The sequence below is a fragment of the Ranitomeya imitator genome, chromosome 10, assembly GCF_032444005.1.
Source record: "Ranitomeya imitator isolate aRanImi1 chromosome 10, aRanImi1.pri, whole genome shotgun sequence".
Taxonomy (NCBI): domain Eukaryota; kingdom Metazoa; phylum Chordata; class Amphibia; order Anura; family Dendrobatidae; genus Ranitomeya; species Ranitomeya imitator.
The window spans coordinates 133,771,061-133,790,570 of record NC_091291.1 but is presented as its reverse complement, the minus strand read 5'-3'; the positions used below and the strand labels follow the sequence as shown (position 1 = coordinate 133,790,570).

General features: G+C 43.3%; 1 protein-coding gene across 1 annotated transcript in view; it reads left to right on the top strand.

Moving 5' to 3' along the window:
* The first annotated feature begins 1,582 nt into the window (after positions 1–1,582).
* The window catches only part of POU2AF1 (POU class 2 homeobox associating factor 1), a 30,926-nt gene continuing 12,998 nt past the window's right edge, over positions 1,583–19,510 (top strand). Inside the window, exon 1 of the mRNA XM_069740978.1 lies at positions 1,583–1,980. Coding sequence (XP_069597079.1) covers positions 1,965–1,980 — 16 coding nt within the window. The 5' untranslated portion in view covers positions 1,583–1,964. The remainder of the gene's footprint in view (positions 1,981–19,510) is intronic.

The following is a 19,510-nucleotide window of genomic DNA, read 5'->3' as shown; positions in this document are numbered from 1 at the left end:
GGGGTCTGAAATCATTTAGGGAACTAGTTTTGGGTCTGAATTGATTTAGGGAACTGGTTTTGGTCTGAAATGATTTAGGGAACTAGTTTTAGGTCTGAAATGATTTAGGGAACTGGTTTTGGGTCTGAATTGATTTAGGGAACTGGTTTGGGGTCTGAAATGATTTAGGGAACTAGTTTTGGGTCTGAATTGATTTAGGGAACTGGTTTTGGGTCTGAATTGATTTAGGGAACTGGTTTTGGGTCTGAATTGATTTAGGGAACTGGTTTTGGGTCTGAAATGATTTAGGGAACTAATTTTGGGTCTGAATTGATTTAGGGAACTGGTTTTGGATCTGAATTGATTTAGGGAACTGGTTTTGGATCTGAATTGATTTAGATAACTGGTTTGGGGTCTGAATTGATTTAGGGAACTGGTTTTGGGTCTGAATTGATTTAGGGAACTAGTTTTGGTTCTGAATTTATTTAGAGAACTGGTTTTGGGTCTGAAATGATTTAGGGAACTAGTTTTAGGTCTGAAATGATTTAGGGAACTGGTTTTGGGTCTCAATTGATTTAGGGAACTGGTTTTGGGTCTGAATTGATTTAGGGAACTAGTTTTGGGTCTGAATTTATTTAGAGAACTGGTTTTGTTTCTGAATTGATTTAGGGAACTGGTTTTGGGTCTGAACTGATTTAGGGAACTGGTTTTGGGTCTAAACTGATTTAGGGAACTAGTTTTGGATCTGAATTTATTTAGAGAACTGGTTTTCGGTCTGAATTGATTTAGGGAACTGGTTTTGGGTCTGAATTGATTTAGGGAACTGGTTGTGGGTCTGAATTTCATGGTGTGGTCTGGGGGGGTGGAATTTATTAAGGGTGTGTAGTATGTTTGGGTATGTCTAGGGTGCAGATTGACCCTTAGCAAAAGTAGCCTAGGCTTCCTAAATTATTATTTTTTTCTATCCACAAAGCCAGAGGATATACTTCTGATCGGCCAGTCACTTACAGTAGCCAGGATGCCAACTAAGTACGACACGTGACCATTGTGGCCAATCACCGTCTTGCACATGTCTCAAGATCGAGGCTCTGTAGCGAGAGCAGAACATGGATGACGTGTTCTATTGATTGCATATTTCCAGGTTTCTTTTTTTTTTTTTTTAAATATGCAACAGGGCAATTTTGCAAAAAAAAAAAATAAAATGTGATAAACGTATCTCATCCTCCGGAGCATTATACCAATTTCTACATTTTGATCGGAATGGCGACTCTACCTAATGTATCGGCTTTGCCTTATGTGACTTATTATGAAAACGTTTCACATATAAATTAAGTTTCTCCTAACTGATACGTGACGAGAGTCTAAAAAAAAAAAAAAGTAAAATAGAGAATGTTAGAAGCTCAGCAAAGCGTGACCCCTCGCAGGTGCTTCCTTGCAAAACTAAAGCCCTTAGGGGCAGGGTTGAAAAAAAAAAAAAAAGAAAAAAAAAGAGAAAATTAAAAAAGAAAAAAGTTATTTACTTTACATAAATATTCACTTAAATTCAAAGTTAATGTAAAGTTTATATTGTGGGAAGTGGACGGCGGCGAATGGACGGAGAAGGTTACGTTTATGCACGCTGTCGTCGCATCCATGGACTTCGAGAAAAATAAAAAATAAAAAGGACACATTTTCCTGTGTACAGAGGAGATATTATTCTGAATCTGAACGTTTTTATTTTCAAGAAGCCACATGGGCTAAGACCGAAGAAGAAGGTTTCCTTTCATGTGCGTCTCTCGTTTGACACATTTCTTGTGGTCATGTGATGATGACATTTACAAAATCGGGCACTTGGGGTTATAAAACCCTGAAGGAAACATCCTCTCTTTTAACTGTTGAACTGCGATTAAAGGTGAAAAAAAAAAAAGAAGTTCCAGAGTGAAAACCATCAAACAGCCAAACTGTCGACTTCAAAGAGGAAAAACCCCAACTCGCTGTCACACAACATGCACTGGCAAAAAAGTAAGTTTTCTTTTCTAACTTTCTTTTTGTTCTAAGAAGGTTGAACATTATAAAACTTAAAATTGCAAAAAAAAAAAAAAAAAGAAAAATTAATTCCCTATTTTACAAATATTGACAAACTAACTAAATGACAAACTTAATAAATGGGGCAAAAAAAAAAATGACAATATTATTTTAAATTTGTAAAGAATTTTCCATTTCTGTTTCTTTAATGTGTAAATATGAAATGATGCAAGTGTCCAGAAAATCGAGAAAAATGTCAAAAATGACAATATTATTTTAAATTTGTAAAGAATTTTCCATTTCTGTTTCTTTAATGTGTAAATATGAAATGATGCAAGTGTCCGGAAAATCGAGAAAAATGTCAAAAATGACAATATTATTTTAAATTTGTAAAGAATTTTCCATTTCTGTTTCTTTAATGTGTAAATATGAAATGATGCAAATGTCCGGAAAATCGAGAAAAATGTCAAAAATGACAATATTATTTTAAATTTGTAAAGAATTTTCCATTTCTGTTTCTTTAATGTGTAAATATGAAATGATGCAAATGTCTGGAAAATCGAGAAAAACGTCGTATATGTAAGAAGATGTATTTAGAAACGTACATGTAGAAAATAAGGAAGGGTAAAAACAATGGTCCCAAAGTAAAAGCGACCCAGGAGTTCTTCGCATCTTTTTTTTTTTTCGAGTTCTGATTGAGCAAGAAAAATAGAAATGATTCTGATCCGTCTCATTTCTCCTTATTTGTTATATATCTCGTAGAGAACACGCAGTAAATTCTATCCATAAAGTTTATTCAGACGTCAGTGATTTTTACCGTCCACAAAAAAAAAAATGGTTTTCGATCCACATGTCGGTTTTTACTTATCGGAATTTCATCACTTTTTTTTTTTTGCAAATCAGAAGTTGTTTTTTTTTAAAGTTTTTCCCATTAAAAAAAAAAAAAAACATGAAAATTGGACGGTACATGGACGATCTTTTATCAGACCCATAGATTTGCATTGGCGAGTTTGATCGAATCGAATCGAAATCTGACATGTCTCCGTCTTTTTGAAAGCGAGTATGTGAACAGCCTCATAGAGTATAACAGATACGAGTTTTACATGGCCAGATGTGAAAAACTGCCGTGCGAACGTGGCCTTAGGCTCGGTTTTTTTTCATTTTTGGCAGAGATACACATCAGGAGAACTCCATGAGGATATCTATGATGAAACCCTCGACACTTATACACATGCCAGCCATTGGTCCCCATTTTAAGACAAGCTTAACACCGCACTGTATAGATTTATCTACTGTATCCAGATGTTTTTAAAAAGTGTTTTTTAGATCGGCGTGTGCTGGATCCTATTTTCTGTCCGTGTGTTCGCTTTTACCATCTGTTATGCAAAAAAAAAAAGTAAACTAAAAAATAAAATCTTCAGTAACTGCCAAGCTGCAATACCTGGGAATGGCCACTGACAGTGTATGGCGCTGTGCTGGTCCGGATCTGTGTACTTCTGCCGGCCGCAGGGTCAGTGTGGCTGCCTTCTGGTGGACTCCCAGCAATCTGGAACTAATGGCCTATCATAAGTACAAGTTGTCCTGGACAATCCCTTTAATTCCATAAGTATCCCATAATTGATCTTGTACCATCACCTACCATATTCTGTATGTACGCTGCCTGTACTTCGCCATGTGTTCTTATATTTTATCAGTTCTCTTAGTTTTCAAAATCTCTGCCTGCGGTCACTAAATAAGGCCCTTTATGGTTCACTCCATCCAGATGCAGGACATGTAGTTTTTGTGCTTTTGTCTTTTCCTCCATTTCCAAGAGTCATAGATTTTTTTTGTACTTGTGAATGACTGAATTAATTTTACCATATAAAAAAAGTAGTAAAAATTTTAAAAAGTAAAAGTGGGGTGAAAAAAAAAATGCAATTCTGCATTCGTTTTGAGATAGCAAATGACCCGGTTACATGTTTCTCCTGGTCAGTACGATTACGTCGAAAGCCAAAGTTGTGCAGGTTTTCATTATTTTGTATTTTAGCAGGTTTTTTAAACAGTATTTCAATTAAAAAATTATTTTCTGTTTGCCAGTTTCTTAGATCCATAACCTTTAGGGGTGTGGATGGGTCTTGATTTTTTGAGTGTTGAGCTGCAGTTGTTCTTTGTACCTTTTTGGGGTTCATACATTGGTTGGATCACTTTTTAAGGCATTTTTAGGAGGTCAAGTGATGATGACAAAACTACATTTATGGAGTTTTGATTTTTCTTCACGGCGTGCATCGCGTGGGTCAAATAATTTTGCATTTGAATACATTGTGCTTTTACAAAAAGGGTGACACTGAATGCTAGTTGTGTGTGTGTAAATATATATACAGTATATATACCATATATATATATATATATATATATATATATATATATATATATATATGTATATATATATATATATATATATGTGTGTGTGTGTGTTTGCTACATTTGGTGTTAGAAGTGCGGCAGCATTCCCAGGGAGCACACGTGACTGATACAGAAGTGCTGAATGACGTAGGTGAAGGCAGATATACGTCCTAAAAGCCAGAGAGCAACATCGACAGTATGGAGGACCTGATCAAACACCTGGTGGAAGCTCAGCAGGAGCAGCAACAGCTGGCACAGCAGAAGACAAGTAAGCTGCTTATGCAACAAATCCAGCAGCAGATTGATTAAAGGCCCCGTCACACATAGCGAAATCGCTAGCGAGATCGCTGCTGAGTCACAAGTTTTGTGACGCAACAGCGATCTCAGTAGTGATCTCGCTATGTGTGACACGTACCAGCGATCAGGCCCCTGCTGTGAGATCGCTGGTCGTGTCGGAATGGCCTGGGCCATTTTTTGATCGTTGAGGTCCCGCTGACATCGCTGGATCGGCGTGTGTGACGCCGATTCAGCGATGTCTTCACTGATAACCAGGGTAAACATCGGGTTACTAAGCGCAGGGCCGCGCTTAGTAACCCGATGTTTACCCTGGTTACCATCCTAAAAGTAAAAAAAACAAACACTACATACTTACCTACAGCCGTCTGTCCTCCAGCGCTGTGCTCTGCACTCCTCCTGCACTGGCTGTGAGCGTCGGTCAGCCGGAAAGCAGAGCGGTGACGTCACCGCTCTGCTTTCCGGCCGCTGTGCTCACACAGACAGTACAGGAGGAGTGCAGAGCACAGCGCTGGAGGACAGACGGCGGTAGGTAAGTATGTACTGTTTTTTTTTTTTACTTTTAGGATGCTAACCAGGGTAAACATTGGGTTACTAAGCGCGGCCCTGCGCTTAGTTACCCGATGTTTACCCTGGTTACCGGCATCGTTGGTCGCTGGAGAGCGGTCTGTGTGACAGCTCTCCAGCGACCAAACAGCGACGCTGCAGCGATCCGGATCGTTGTCGGTATCGCTGCAGTGTCGCTATGTGTGACGGGGCCTTTACTCACAGATGTGATTCATGGCACGACGACCTCATGAACTCCAAGGTCAGATGATGATTTTTCTATCCGGAAAGCGGTGAGGAAAGCCTTGCAGATAATGACCGCAGGTGACGGCTTAGAGGCCTTTTCAACCATTTTTGAAAGAGTTGCTGATAGGGAGAAACTCCTGTCAGAACAGTGAGCGGCAGTCCTGGCGCCATACTTAACAGGGGAGCCACAAAAGGTCTATTATGATTTAGCCTTACAGGACATCAAAGAATATGCAAAATTTAAAACTGAAATTTTGGGGTACTTGGGGGTGAAAATGTCTGTTAGAGCGCAACTGTCCACCTCTGGGCTTATCACTGTGACAAATCCCCTCATTTCCAAATGTTTGATCTCCTGCACCTTGTCCAAAAGTGGTTGTAGACGGAGTCCTCTACCCCAGCACAGATGGTAGCGTGAGTTGTAATGGACAGGCTCGTGCACTCTCTTCTGAGCCAGATGCCGACTAGTGTTGCCCAGGGAGATTCCAGGAATGCCGATGACTTGGTTGGACTGGTCTAAAGGTATCAAGGGGTCGATAGCTCCTTCGGGAGGCAACCCACTCCATGCTGTGGGGCGGAGGCTAAAAAGGGGTAGTGCACAGAGAGTCCAAGGGGGCAGCAGAGGATCTAATCAGAGGATGTAATTTGCTGGAGATGTCACGGCCCAGGTCATTTGGCTGCCCATTGACCCCTAACCACAGAGCAGGGGACATTGGTTTCCTTTGAACGCATATCCAGCTTGCAGTGCAAAGTATCTACCAGGCGAGTGGCCCCAAGCTTATCCTGTAAAAGTGAATGGTCTGCAAATGAGCGTCTTCTGCATTCCCGGGGATACAAAAGACTATCCGGTGGCCAAAGTGTACATTGAGAAAGTCCTAGGTACTGAGTCCCATGAGGTCGGCATTGTCCACGATTTATTGCGCCCAATTATCATAGGCTGGGAATTTGTGTTGTTTTGGGACTTATGCTAGGGGGGTAGAAACCTCAATTGCTCGGGTAAGAGACTGGGTGGCCCTAAAGAAGTCTCACCAACCCCAGAGCCTGGCAGGCTTTCCTTCTGTGTAATGGTGGGAAATGAGGAGGTAATATCCTCTGAGGCCGACATTCATGAGATTAGGATGACGAAAGAAAAGTTAGGGACCTAACTCTAAAAGAAGCATTCAATAAGGGTACGTTCACATTAGCGTTGCGCCGCTGTTGCGTCGGCGACGCAGCGGCGACGCAGCGGCGACGCGCCCCTATGTTTAACATAGGGGACGCGTGCGTTTTTTGGGTGGCGTTTTTCGCCACGTGCGTCGTTTCCGACGCTAGCGTCGGACGCAAGAAAATGCAACAAGTTGCATTTTCTGTGCGTCCGATTTTTGTCAAAAACGACGCACGCGTCGCAAAACGCGCGCGTTTTTGCGCGCGTTTGCGCGCGTTTTAACATGCGTCGCGCGTTGCGTCGCCGACGCAGGGCGGCGCAACGCTAATGTGAACGTACCCTAAGGTAACCATTATAAACGGCATAGCACCAGTGTCGGGGGGCTAACAACATTTTTCCCTATCTCATGTTGAGTGGGGACTTATTGTACTGGGTTACTAAGGTGAAGGAGGAGATAGTGGACCAATTGTTAGTATCAGAACCTTATAGAAGGAGGAATAAACGTCAGTAAAAATTACATACGGCGACTCAATCATGAATTATCTATACCGGAGAAACATGAGTCAAAATTGGCCATAAAGTAGCAAAAATTTACATTTATTGAAAATTCATATCATTAATTTTCGCCTAAAACATACATAAAATGTATAGTAAATAGCAATTCATAGAAAATACGTTGTGACTATATCCGTGGATGCAACCAATGATCCAGGTATACAGAAAAGGACACAGGTGAATCAAGTGTTAACACAAAGTGCATATTGTCTACACATGAATACTAGTAAGTCCGATGTATGGTTAATAGAACACATAGTGTAATCACATCATTGCACAGGCTATGCTGGTAAAATCGTCATACACCCTAAGTGTGCAGACCGAAACATGTGAGATAAAGTACGGAGGTATGAAGGCTAATTACCCATGTGTATCAAAGTGTCCTGTCTGGATCCTGGTCCCGTACCCCATATAGAAGGAGGGTGTTGGACATGGCCCATTCACAAGTCTCGGGTGGCCATGTGGGGGTGGACAAAACTCCAGAACGAATCATGTAGAGGTTCCATTGGCCCAGATATCGCCGGGAAATCCTAAGGTATTGCAAGTCCTGTTCCAACTGCCAGTTAATCACTCCCACTTCTCACTTCAAAAATCTCCTGTTGCCACTACCTAGCAAGGCCTGACAAGAGAGGACCCGCTGAAACGTTCCGGTTAAGCCAGAAGGGGACATTAAAGATGTCACAGTAGCCAAAACACTATCGAAGGACCCAATAATGCAAAGTCTGGAAATGCTGCAGCAGAACCGGGACCTTTTGTCAGATTTACCGGGGTGTACAGATGTCATAGAACACGAGGTTCTGACAGAACCCCATGTGCGGGTGAATTCGAAGCCCTACCGAGTACCAGAGGCCTGCCGAGAACTGACCTCCAATGAAGTGGAGCATATGCTGAATCTCTTGAGTCATTGAGGAGTCTAAAAGCGAGTGGTCTTACACAATTGTCCTTGTTCCAAAACCCTATGGGGAATGGAGATTCGGTATTGATTATCGGAAGCTCAACAAAGTCTCCAAGTTTGGGGCATATCCGATGCAGCATGTTAACTGTTGTGAATTCTGTGGTCACAAGTGGTATTGCAGTCTCTGGGCGTCCTCCCTCAGGTGTTTTGGTGAGCTCGTTGGCTGCCTTGCTATTTAGCTCCACCTGAGTCTGTCTTCCTTGCTCCTTGTCCCAGGAGAAGGCTCAGCTTTTCGCTAATCGCAGACGCCGTGTGGGACCCCGACTTCGTGTTGGGGATCTGGTTTGGTTATCTTCTCGTCATATACCTATGAAGGTTTCCTCTCCTAAATTTAAACCTCGTTTTATTGGTCCGTATAGGATTTCTGAGATTCTCAATCCGGTGTCTTTTCGTCTGACCCTCCCAGACTCCTTTTCCATACATAATGTATTCCATAGGTCGTTGTTGAGGAGATACGTGGCACCTATGGTTCCATCTGTGGAGCCTCCTGCCCCTGTTTTGGTGGAGGGGGAATTGGAGTATATTGTGGAGAAGATTTTGGATTCTCGTGTCTCTAGACGGAAACTCCAGTATCTGGTCAAATGGAAGGGTTATGCTCAGGAAGATAATTCCTGGGTTTTTGCCTCTGATGTCCATGCCCCAGATCTTGTTCGTGCCTTTCATGTGGCTCATCCTGGTCGGCCTGGGGGTTCTGGTGAGGGTTCGGTGACCCCTCCTCAAGGGGGGGGTACTGTTGTGAATTCTGTGGTCACAAGTGGTATTGCAGTCTCTGGGCGTCCTCCCTCAGGTGTTTTGGTGAGCTCGTTGGCTGCCTTGCTATTTAGCTCCACCTGAGTCTGTCTTCCTTGCTCCTTGTCAATGTTCCAGTGTTGGATCTGAGCTACTGCATCTTTCCTTGGGCCTGCTGCTCTGCTAGATAAGTGCTTCTAGTTTGTTTTCTGTTTTTTCTGTCCAGCTTGTTATTATCTTTTGCTGGAAGCTCTGAGAAGCAAAGGGGTGCACCGCCGTGCTGTTAGTTCGGCACGGTGGGTCTTTTTTGCCCCTTTGCGTGGTTTTCGTTTTAGGGTTTTTTGTAGACTGCATAGTTCTCTTTGCTATCCTCGCTCTGTCTAGAATATCGGGCCTCACTTTGCTGAATCTATTTCATTCCTACGTTTGTCTTTTCATCTTGCTAACAGTCATTATATGTGGGGGCTGCCTATTCCTTTGGGGTATTTCTCTGAGGTAAGTCAGGCTTGTATTTCTATCTTCAGGCTAGTCAGCTCCTCAGGCAGTGCCGAGTTGCATAGGTAGTTGTTAGGCGCAATCCACTGCTGCTTCCAGTTGTGTGAGGACAGTTCAGGTACTGCAGTCTACAGAGATTCCACGTCTCAGAGCTCGTCCTATTGTTTTGGGTTTTTGCCAGATCTCTGTATGTGCGCTGATTACTGCACGCTGTGTTGCCTGATTGCCAGCCATAACAGTTAACAACCTGAGTGAGAGACTTGGGCAGGCAAGATACATAACCACCTTGGATCTAACAAAGAGATATTCCCAAATCCCCATGTCATAAGAAGCCAAGGGGGACATCGCTCTCTCTATGCCCGACGCTTGCTTCCAATATGTCCAGATGATTTTCAGACTTCATGGAGCTTCGGCCACCTTCCAGAGGGCCCGATAACCAAGATCCCGGAGATTTTCCTAAACTGGGGGGCGCTATAATATTATTTCTCAGCGCCATTAAAATGTGGCAATGAGGAATAAGTACCCTTACTTGCCACCGTCAAAAAGCGTATCAGCAGTTGTTAAGGGTACCCCACACCATACCCTGGGGTGGAGATAAGGTGGACAACCTCCCACCGCTCTATGGTTGTCCACAAAAACCCAGCCCTTAAAATGACCGATTAACCCCTCTCAACACATAGTGTGCTGGAGCAAACTTCTGGGTTTCAAATCACTGAAGCTAATTGCCTCCATTAAATGTATCTCCCCTCCAGCACTTTGCCAGTGACTTGTCACAATATGCAGGACAGATCAAAAGTTTGGACACACCTCCCGATTTAAAGATTTTTCTGTATTTTCATGACTATGAAAATTGTACATTCACACTGAAGGCATCAAAACTATAAATTAACACATGTGGAATTATATACTTAGCAAAAAAGTCTGAAACAACTGAAAATATGCCTTATATTCTAGGTTCTTCAAAGTAGCCACCTTTTGCTTTGACTGCTTTGCACACTCTTGGCATTCTCTTGATGAGCTTCAAGAGGTAGTCACTGGGAATGGTCTTCCAACAATCTTGAAGGAGTTCCCAGAGATGCTTAGCACTTGTTGGCCTTTTGCCTTCACTCTGCGGTTCAGCTCACCTCAAACCATCTCGATTGGGTTCAGGTCTGGTGACTGTGGAGGCGAGGTAATCTGGCGTAACCCCCCATCACTCTCCTTCTTGGTCAAATAGCCCTTACACAGCCTGGAGGTGTTTGGGGTCATTGTTCTGTTGAAAAATAAATGATGGTCCAACTAAACGCAAACCGGATGGAATAGCATGCCGCTGCAAGATGCTGTGGTAGCCATGCTGGTTCAGTATGCCTTCAATTTTGAATAAATACCAACAGTATCACCAGCAAAGCCCCCCACACCATCACACCTCCTCCATGCTTCACGGTGGGAACCAGGCATGTAGAGTCCATCCGTTCACCTTTTCTACGTCGCACAAAGACACGGTGGTTGGAACCAAAGATCTCAAATTAGGACTCATCAGACCAAAGCACAGATTTCCACTGGTCTAATGTCCATTCCTTGTGTTCTTAAGCCCAAACAAGTCTCTTCTGCTTGTTGCCTGTCCTTAGCAGTGGTTTCCTAGCAGCCATTTTACCATGAAGGCCTGCTGCACAAAGTCTCCTCTTAACAGTTGTTGTTGTAGAGATGTGTCTGCTGCTAGAACTCTGTGTGGCATTGACCTAGTCTCTAATCTGAGCTGCTGTTCACCTGCGATTTCTGAGGCTGGTGACTCGGATAAACTTATCCTCAGAAGCAGAGGTGACTCTTGGTCTTCCTTTCCTGTCCTCATGTGAGCCAGTTTCTTTGTAGCGCTTGATGGTTTTTGCTACTGCACTTGGGGACGCTTTCAAAGTTTTCCCAATTTTTCGGACTAACTGACCTTCATTTCTTATAGTAATGATGGCCACTCGTTTTTCTTTACTTAGCTGCTTTTTTCTTGCCATAATACAAATTCTAACAGTCTATTCAGTAGGACTATCAGCTGTGTATCCACCAGACTTCTGCACAACACAATTGATGGTCCCAACCCCATTTATAAGGCAAGAAATCCCACTTATTAAACCTGACAGGGCACATCTGTGAAGTGAAAACCATTCCCGGTGACTACCTCTTGAAGCTCATCAAGAGAATGCCAAGAGTGTGCAAAGCAGTCATCAAAGCAAAAGGTGGCAACTTTGAAGAACCTAGAATATAAGACATAATTTCAGTTGTTTCACACTTTTTTGTTAAGTATATAATTCCACGTGTGTTAATTCATAGTTTTGATGCCTTCAGTGTGAATGTACAATTTTCATAGTCATGAAAATACAGAAAAATCTTTAAATGAGAAGGTGTGTCCAAACTTTTGGTCTGTACTGTATATATAATATAACTTTTCTATTTGTTTTCAGAATGGGAGAAGTAGATGGTTATTTACATTTTTAGGATTTTTTTAAATATACTTTTAATTTTAATAATGTTTTAAATCTTTAGTACACCAAGGTTTCTTCTTGACCTTGCGATGTTTAGTGTTATCATACATGTTAAATGATACATTCTGATATGAAGCACTGCAGCAAACTAGATTTTCTAGGAGCACAAAGATGGTGACCAAGGAAGTAGGTGGAGGGACTACGTAACACCTGTAAATGCTGCTTTCAGTGACTGACAGCAGCAACTAACTGGTTAACAGCAGCGATCAAAGCTACTTGCTGTTAGTGCGCAGGTGCCGACTGTATAAAGCAGCCAGCATCTGCTGTGTATGGAGCAGGCTCACGTTGGGGAGCGATTAAACCCTAAGCAAATGATCTTGGTACATATCACAGAGCTTTCTCACAACACTCTCCTATAGAAGTGGTGAAGTGGCTTTTGAGTGAGGTTCATCCTGTCCAAGTTGCTACAGTAAAGCAAGTTGTGAATTGATACTAAATCTTATGATTCTTCATTCTGCGACTTCCTTGTATCTGAGTCACCGTGGCCGATGTGTCATGATAATCCGTTTGAGGCTTCTGATTTGTTGAGTGACGCATTGTCATTTATACATGTTCTAAAAAAATGATACACAGAACAGACTTCAAAAGTTTCATATCAACATATTAAATAACTTTTGTGACACGGTAAAATCCAAATCTATGTCAGCTTGCTGTTCCCACAGAGATACAATCAAAGCAATGTGTGCTAATTCACAAGGTGAAACAATCTGATTTCCACCCATATTTTCCGATGCTTGTGATTAGACATGAAAAAATAGAGAAAAGGAAATATCGCAATGGTCTCCACCACGCCCAGAATTGACTTTTTTTTCCTGCAAGTTTTCTATTTAACTCCTTAAAGGGAGTCTCTCAGCAGGTTTTCACTCCCTCATCTGAGAGCAGCATGATGTAGGGCCAGAGACCCCGATTCCAGCAATGTGTCACTTACTGGGTTGCTTGCTGCAGTTTCAATAAAATCACAGTTTTATCTGCTGAAGATCTAGTAGAGCTCAAATGCTGAGCTCTGTGTAACCCCGCCCCCCACCATTGATTGGCAGCTTTCTGTGTACCCTGCACATGGGCAGAAAGCTGAAAATCAGTGGTGGGGGCGGGGTAAGACTCCCTGACAGCATGTTTACTGGTAAACTTCTGATGCACACAGAATGATCTCAGCAGCATATCACTTGTTTACACAGGATGATGAGCTGCCGAGAACTATAATTTTTTTTTAAAGTGCTTATAAGAGCTTAAAAATCATTTCATTTGGTGAGTGAGCGTGTTCCATAATTATTGGTTGACTGATTGTTCTACTTACATTGCTTGATTATTGAGAAATGATCATCAGGAACACTTGTTCACAATAATCGGCCGGTGTGGATGCACTTTAAAGGCTTTGTCCACGTTTTGGACATTATGTCACTTAAATATATGTATTGTGAGCTAATTAAACATTCTTGCAATTGGGTTTAATTAACATTTTGCATTCTTTGGATTTTACAAGCTCTTTTAGAGAGCAATGTCATAAAGGTTGAGAAAAAAAGTATAGCTCACCAATAGTGCCAAATGTCTTCTTATTGGGAAAAGGATGACTACTTAGGGTTCTATCACAACCAAGATACACTATATTGTTATGGCAAAAAGTATAGGAAATAAGGTAAACATTACTGCTTCTAGTAAGTGTTCATCTAATTCTCATGCTGGATTCACAACTACACAGCTCAGTATTGATGTATCATGTCCTTCATGCTGCTATTGCTTCTAGTAAGAGTTATCTGTCTTATCCCAGTGCTGGATTCCAGCTACACTGCTCACTGCTGTTTTATAATGCTCTCCATGTTGCTGCTAGTAAGTTTTTTTGCTATCTCATTCCAGTTTTGTCTGCATAGCTACAATGCTGAGTATTGATGTATAATGTCCTTCATGCTTCTTCTGCTTCTAATAAGTGTTTATTTAACTTACTCTGGTGCTGGATTCATAACTACACTGCTCAGTATTGATGAATCACGTCCTCCTTGCTGCTATTGATTCTAGTAAGAATTTTTCTATCTCATCCCACTTTTGGATTCCATCTATATTGCTCACTGCTGCTGTATAATGCTCTCATACTACTGGTTCTACTAGTATTTTGCTATCTCCAGTTCTGTATGCACAGTTACATTGCTAAGTATTGATGCATAATTACCTCCATGGTGCTACTGCTTTCAATGCATATTTATCTCACTCCTTTGTTGGATTCACAACTACACCACTCAATATTGATATATCATATCGTCTAATGCTGCAATTTCTTGTAGTAAGAGTTTTGCTATCTCACTCCAGCTCTGTATTCACAGCTACATAGCTCAGTACAGCTTTTAATGACCTCTGGGCTACTGATGATTCTCTGTGTTTTAATTAGAGATAAAGGAACAGGATCAACTGTTTTCTGTGTACTTTACATTGGAGATTTAAGAAAAACGTGAAACAAATGCAGAATACATGTCATGTAATAGGCAAAATAGTGATATTGCCCAGGTATATACACATGAATTTGAGAAGTCACCGCAAATGACAACTTTTTGTTATATCCTGCTTTATTATCCTCAAACCTGCTTGATATGTTAGTGTGACGGTACAAGTTACAGTAACAATAACATAGCCGACTTCCTACTACTGTGCAGAATACAACACCACAGTAAAAATGTCACCGACTGATATAATCCGCTGATGATAGGATTCTTTTGATGTCCTCATTTAGTACACAAGTTTACTGGTTACTGTAATTTTCTGAATTGTGTGGTTAAGGTGTTTGCTAAATTCATTTCTATGTAAGAAGTCACTTTTCTTTGTCCTTAAAATGATTGAGTATAGGGATTATCAAGGATTTTTTTTTATTGACAGACCCTCCCTAGGTTAAGCAATCAATATGTATGGAGCAGGAGTCCCATTTATAGGAACCCAACTAATCAGCAGTAATAAAATACAGCGCCACTCCCCCGAGGTCCACCGTCTCTTCTATGCGATCAGACCCAGAGACACAGTCGTCTATCAGGAATAAAACAGGGTAAAATGAGCATGGCTGCCCCTTCAGTGGAAACCACCATCACACGTTAGTAGCCTACCTGGGGGTATCCCACTATTCTTATGCAATCACTGATAAAAGCGGAGTAATGGTACAGATCTAAACCGCAACCAAGTAGCCAAGTATGTTTTGGAATATCTATTTATTATTATTTATTATAGCGCCATTTATTCCATGGCGCTTTACATGTGAGGAGGGGTATACATAATAAAAACAGGTACAATAATCTTGAACAATACAAGTCACAACTGGTACAGGAGGAGAGAGGACCCTGCCTGCGAGGGCTCACAATCTACAAGGGATGGGTGAGGATACAGTAGGCGAGGATAGAGCTGGTCGTGCAGCGGTTTGGTCAATCGGTGGTTACTGCAGGTTGTAGGCTTGTCTGAAGAGGTAGGACATCAGGTTCCTTTTGAAGGTTTCGATGGTAGGTGAGAGTCTGATGTGTTGTGGTAGAGGGTTCCAGAGTAGGGGTGATACGTGAGAGTAATCTTGCATACGATTGTGGGAAGAGGAGATAAGAGGGTAGTAGAGAAGGAGATCTTGTGAGGATCGGAGGTTGCGGGTAGGTAAGTACCGGGAGACGAGGTCACAGATGTATGGAGGAGACAGGTTGTGGATGGCTTTGTACGTCATGGTTAGGCTTTTGTACTGGAGCCTCTGGGTAATGGGGAGCCAGTGAAGGGATTGACAGAGGGGAGAGGCCGGGGAATAGCGGGGACAGGTGGATTAGTCGGGCAGCAGAGTTTAGAATAGATTGGAGGGGTGAGAGAGTGTAGAGGGGAGGCCACAGAGCAGGAGGTTACAGTAGTCGAGGCGGGAGATGATGAGGGCATGGACTAGGGTTTTTTGCAGATTCTTGGTTTAGGAATCTACGGATCCGTGAAATATTTTTGAGTTGAAGGCGGCAGGAAGTGGAAAGGGCTTGGCTATGCCGTTTGAAGGAGGATGAATTTTTGATCAGGGTCATTTGGCTTTCTTCTGACCATGCAGCCCATTTTTCTTCAAGTGCCTCCTTATTGTGCCTCTTGAAACAGCCACACCGCTAGTTTTCAGAGTCCTGTATTTCGGCCGATGTTGTTTCTGGGTTTTTATTTGCATCCTGAACAATTTTCCGGCATTTGTCACAGGTGAGGATTTAGTAGCTTTTCAAACTCATTTGGGTCAACTTCCGTGCATGTCATCAGAAAATCACCAGGGTATGTGAACTTTTGATCAGAGTCATTTGAATGTTTTGTGTGTCATTATGATTTGAAAGGAGAATACACAGTAGTTTGACAATAAATGGCTTCACCCAACCACTAACCATGAGTGGATAAAAAGTTTTGATTTTATCATTCATATTCTCTGAAAAAAGGCCAACAAAGCAAAAATTCTGCCTGGGTATGTACATGTAAGACCCCAGGTAACCGGTTGTTGCAGTGATGTTGCCTTCCTTTCGGGGAGGGTGATGTCATGCTTGGAGGCAAGGGGGATTCTTTCTATCAGGTAAGGCACTCAGATTCAACACATCTGAATCTAGGTCAGGAGGGGGAGCTCAGGACCCGGATTCAGGGGAGCTTCCTTAGACTTTATGTATCCTGGTCTGGAGGAGGATTCAGGCAGTTGTAGAGGAGTGAGGAGAGGAGAAGGACGTCTGGCCGAGCAGCCACGTGCGAGCTGCGACCCCTGGAAAGAGAGATAATGTGAGGAGTTGAATAGAGGAGGAGCTTAGAGGGAAGGAGCACAGGGGAGGAAGAGGCTCAGCAGGGGAACAGCGGAAGGACACACTCAGAGCCAGAGCTCAGAAACCGGGGACCGGGAGCCCGAGGTCGTGTTGTTCTCCAGGACACGCGACAGAACAGGAGTGCATAGGACTGTATGTCAATTGCCCGCATCAAGTCTGAGATGAAGCAGTAACCTTAGAGCCCGGGTCATGATAGAGACCCTATAAAACGGCTCGCATTGCCTATCATACAGACAACTGTCTTAGGACAAGAGAGAGGGGACTTTGCAACCAAGCTTCAAGCGGCAGGGACCTCGCCAACTAAAATAGTGCAAGTAAGAAAGGCTTATGGACCTCACCTGGGAGAGGGATCCCCTATTGCCTCCAAGCCAGCCGGACCACAGCTACCCTGCACTTGGTACCCTGGACTGAGGACTGCTACCATCAGTAAACCAGGTAAAGACTGCAAACTTGTGTCCTCGTTCTTTGCCATACCATCCACCACACCATTGGTGCCCTACACTTGGGAAGCCCTGGGGACCCCGCTTCACCTGTGGGAAGCATCACCATCTTGCTGCATACCATCACCCCAGAGGACCCCTTTAAGCAGCTTCGATCCCCACTGACCGAACACCACAGGTGGCGTCACGAACAATAGACTTTATTCACAATACCCCTTAGAAGACCTTTCCCCTTTTAATTGGGAGCCCAGAGCCACGAACCGGGTCGCAGCCACCGTGACATCCCCTTTAAGTACCGGACCCGGTACCGAGTACCCCACAGCCCATGCGGGCGACTCATAAACTTTTGAGTACTACTGTATTATGCCACCCCACACCATAATCCCGGTGTTAGGACCGGTGTGACGTTCCTTCATGAAGGTCTATTCATCACCTTACACCACGGCTCTTCCAGACTGTCATGTTGCAGAGCAATATGGCAATGTAGGCTGTAATGGAGGTCTGTCCTCATCAGCGATAAGGCCGGATTTTGTCTTGGATGCAATGATTGCCATAGGTTGGTCATCTTGCTCTATATGATGTAACTATATGACATGTTGTCATTGTGGATATTGCCTCAGTAACAATAAGACCAGCACCTGGAGAACAAACAGAAACAGGGTTCAATCAGAAACGGAATCCTCACAATTCAACCCCTTAAATTCTGCGGTAAATCAGAAGTGTGGCACCTAAGTAGTTAGACAGAGGGAGAAGGCTCCCTCTGTCAGCTCATCATCAGCTGTGGCAGTAACAAATATCCCCATGGCTGCCATGCTACATATCAGAATATTGTAGAATTATTTTTTTTACTTATTTTTATTGTCCAAATGTTGTAAAACATAAAAGAGATCAAACGTAATAACACTGTAATCATACTAACCCAAAGAATAAAGTTATCATGTCCCTTACAGTATATGTCATATGATGTATAGAAAAAAAGAAACTCTAAAGACAAAACCAAAACCTTTCATATCAACTGTGTTTTCCACCCTCTTGTCCCCCAAAATATCATACATTTTGTTTCAACACATTCATTGATTTTACTCCAAAATGGGAGCATGAAAATGACTTGTCCTACTCTAGGTACCAGGGCGTTAATGTGCAGATAGGGGACAGTCAGCGCGTTCAGCTGCAGCTCGTACAGATCAGATCACTCTTGTTTCTCGCGTCGGTTTCCCAGGAAGCTTTACCGCCTATTCATGAAACTTTCCACACCTACACGCAAAAAATACGATCCTTTTGAAGATATCGATCTGTGCTGTGAGCACTCCTGTTCTGAATACTAAGAATTGGAAAATGAAAGCGGAGCTAATAATGAGGCGAGCACAAAACGTACAGCCGAGAGCGAGTGGTCTGCTTGTTATAGGCTTGGGTGTAGCCCCACTGATGTCACCACAACTATAACCTCACATGTAATGTCAGAAATCATTATCACTTATTACTATCACTGAATTCAGATATTTTCATCTGGCCCCATTGCCCCCGTGTATAACAATCGGCCACCTGCCCCCAGTGACTAACATCTGGCCCCATTGCCCCCTGTATATAACAACTGGCCATCCGCCCCCAGTGAATAACATCTGGCCCCATTGTCCCCTGAATAAAACAACCGGCCACCTGCCCCCAGTGAATAACATCTGGCCACCCACCCCCAGTGAATAACCATAGGTCCCATTGCCCCCATATATAACAACCAGCCACCTGCCCCCAGTGAATAACATCTGTCCCCATGGCCCCCATGTATAACATCTGTCCACCGGCCCCAGTGAATAACATCTGGCCCCATTGCCCCATGTATAACATCTGGCCAGCCACCCCCAGTGACTAACATCTGGCACCATTGCCCCCTGTATATAACAACCGGCCACCTGCCCCCAGTGAATAGCATCTGGCCCTATTGTCCCTGGGCATAACATCTGGCCACCCACCCCCAGTGAATAACCATAGGTCCCATTGCCCCCATATATAACAACCAGCCACCTGCCCCCAGTGAATAAGATCTGGCCCCATGGCCCCCATGTATAACATCCGTCCACCCGCCCCCAGTGAATAACATCTGGCCCCATGGCCCCATGTATATCATCCCGCCACCCGCCCCAGTGACTAACATCTGGCCCCATTGCCCCGTGTATAACATCTGGCCAGCCAAACCCAGTGAATAACATCTGGCCCCATTGCCCCTGTGTATAATATCCGGCCACCCGCCCCAGTGAATAACATCTGGCCCCATTGCCCCGTTGTATAACATCCAGCCACCTGCCCCCAGTGAGTAACATTAGGTCCCATTGCCCCCTTGTATAACATCCGGCCACCTCCCCCCAGTGAATAATATTAGATCCCATTGCTCCCATGTATAACATCCGGCCACCTCCCCCCAGTAAATAACATTAGGTCCCATTGCCCCCTTGTATAACATCCAGCCACCTGCC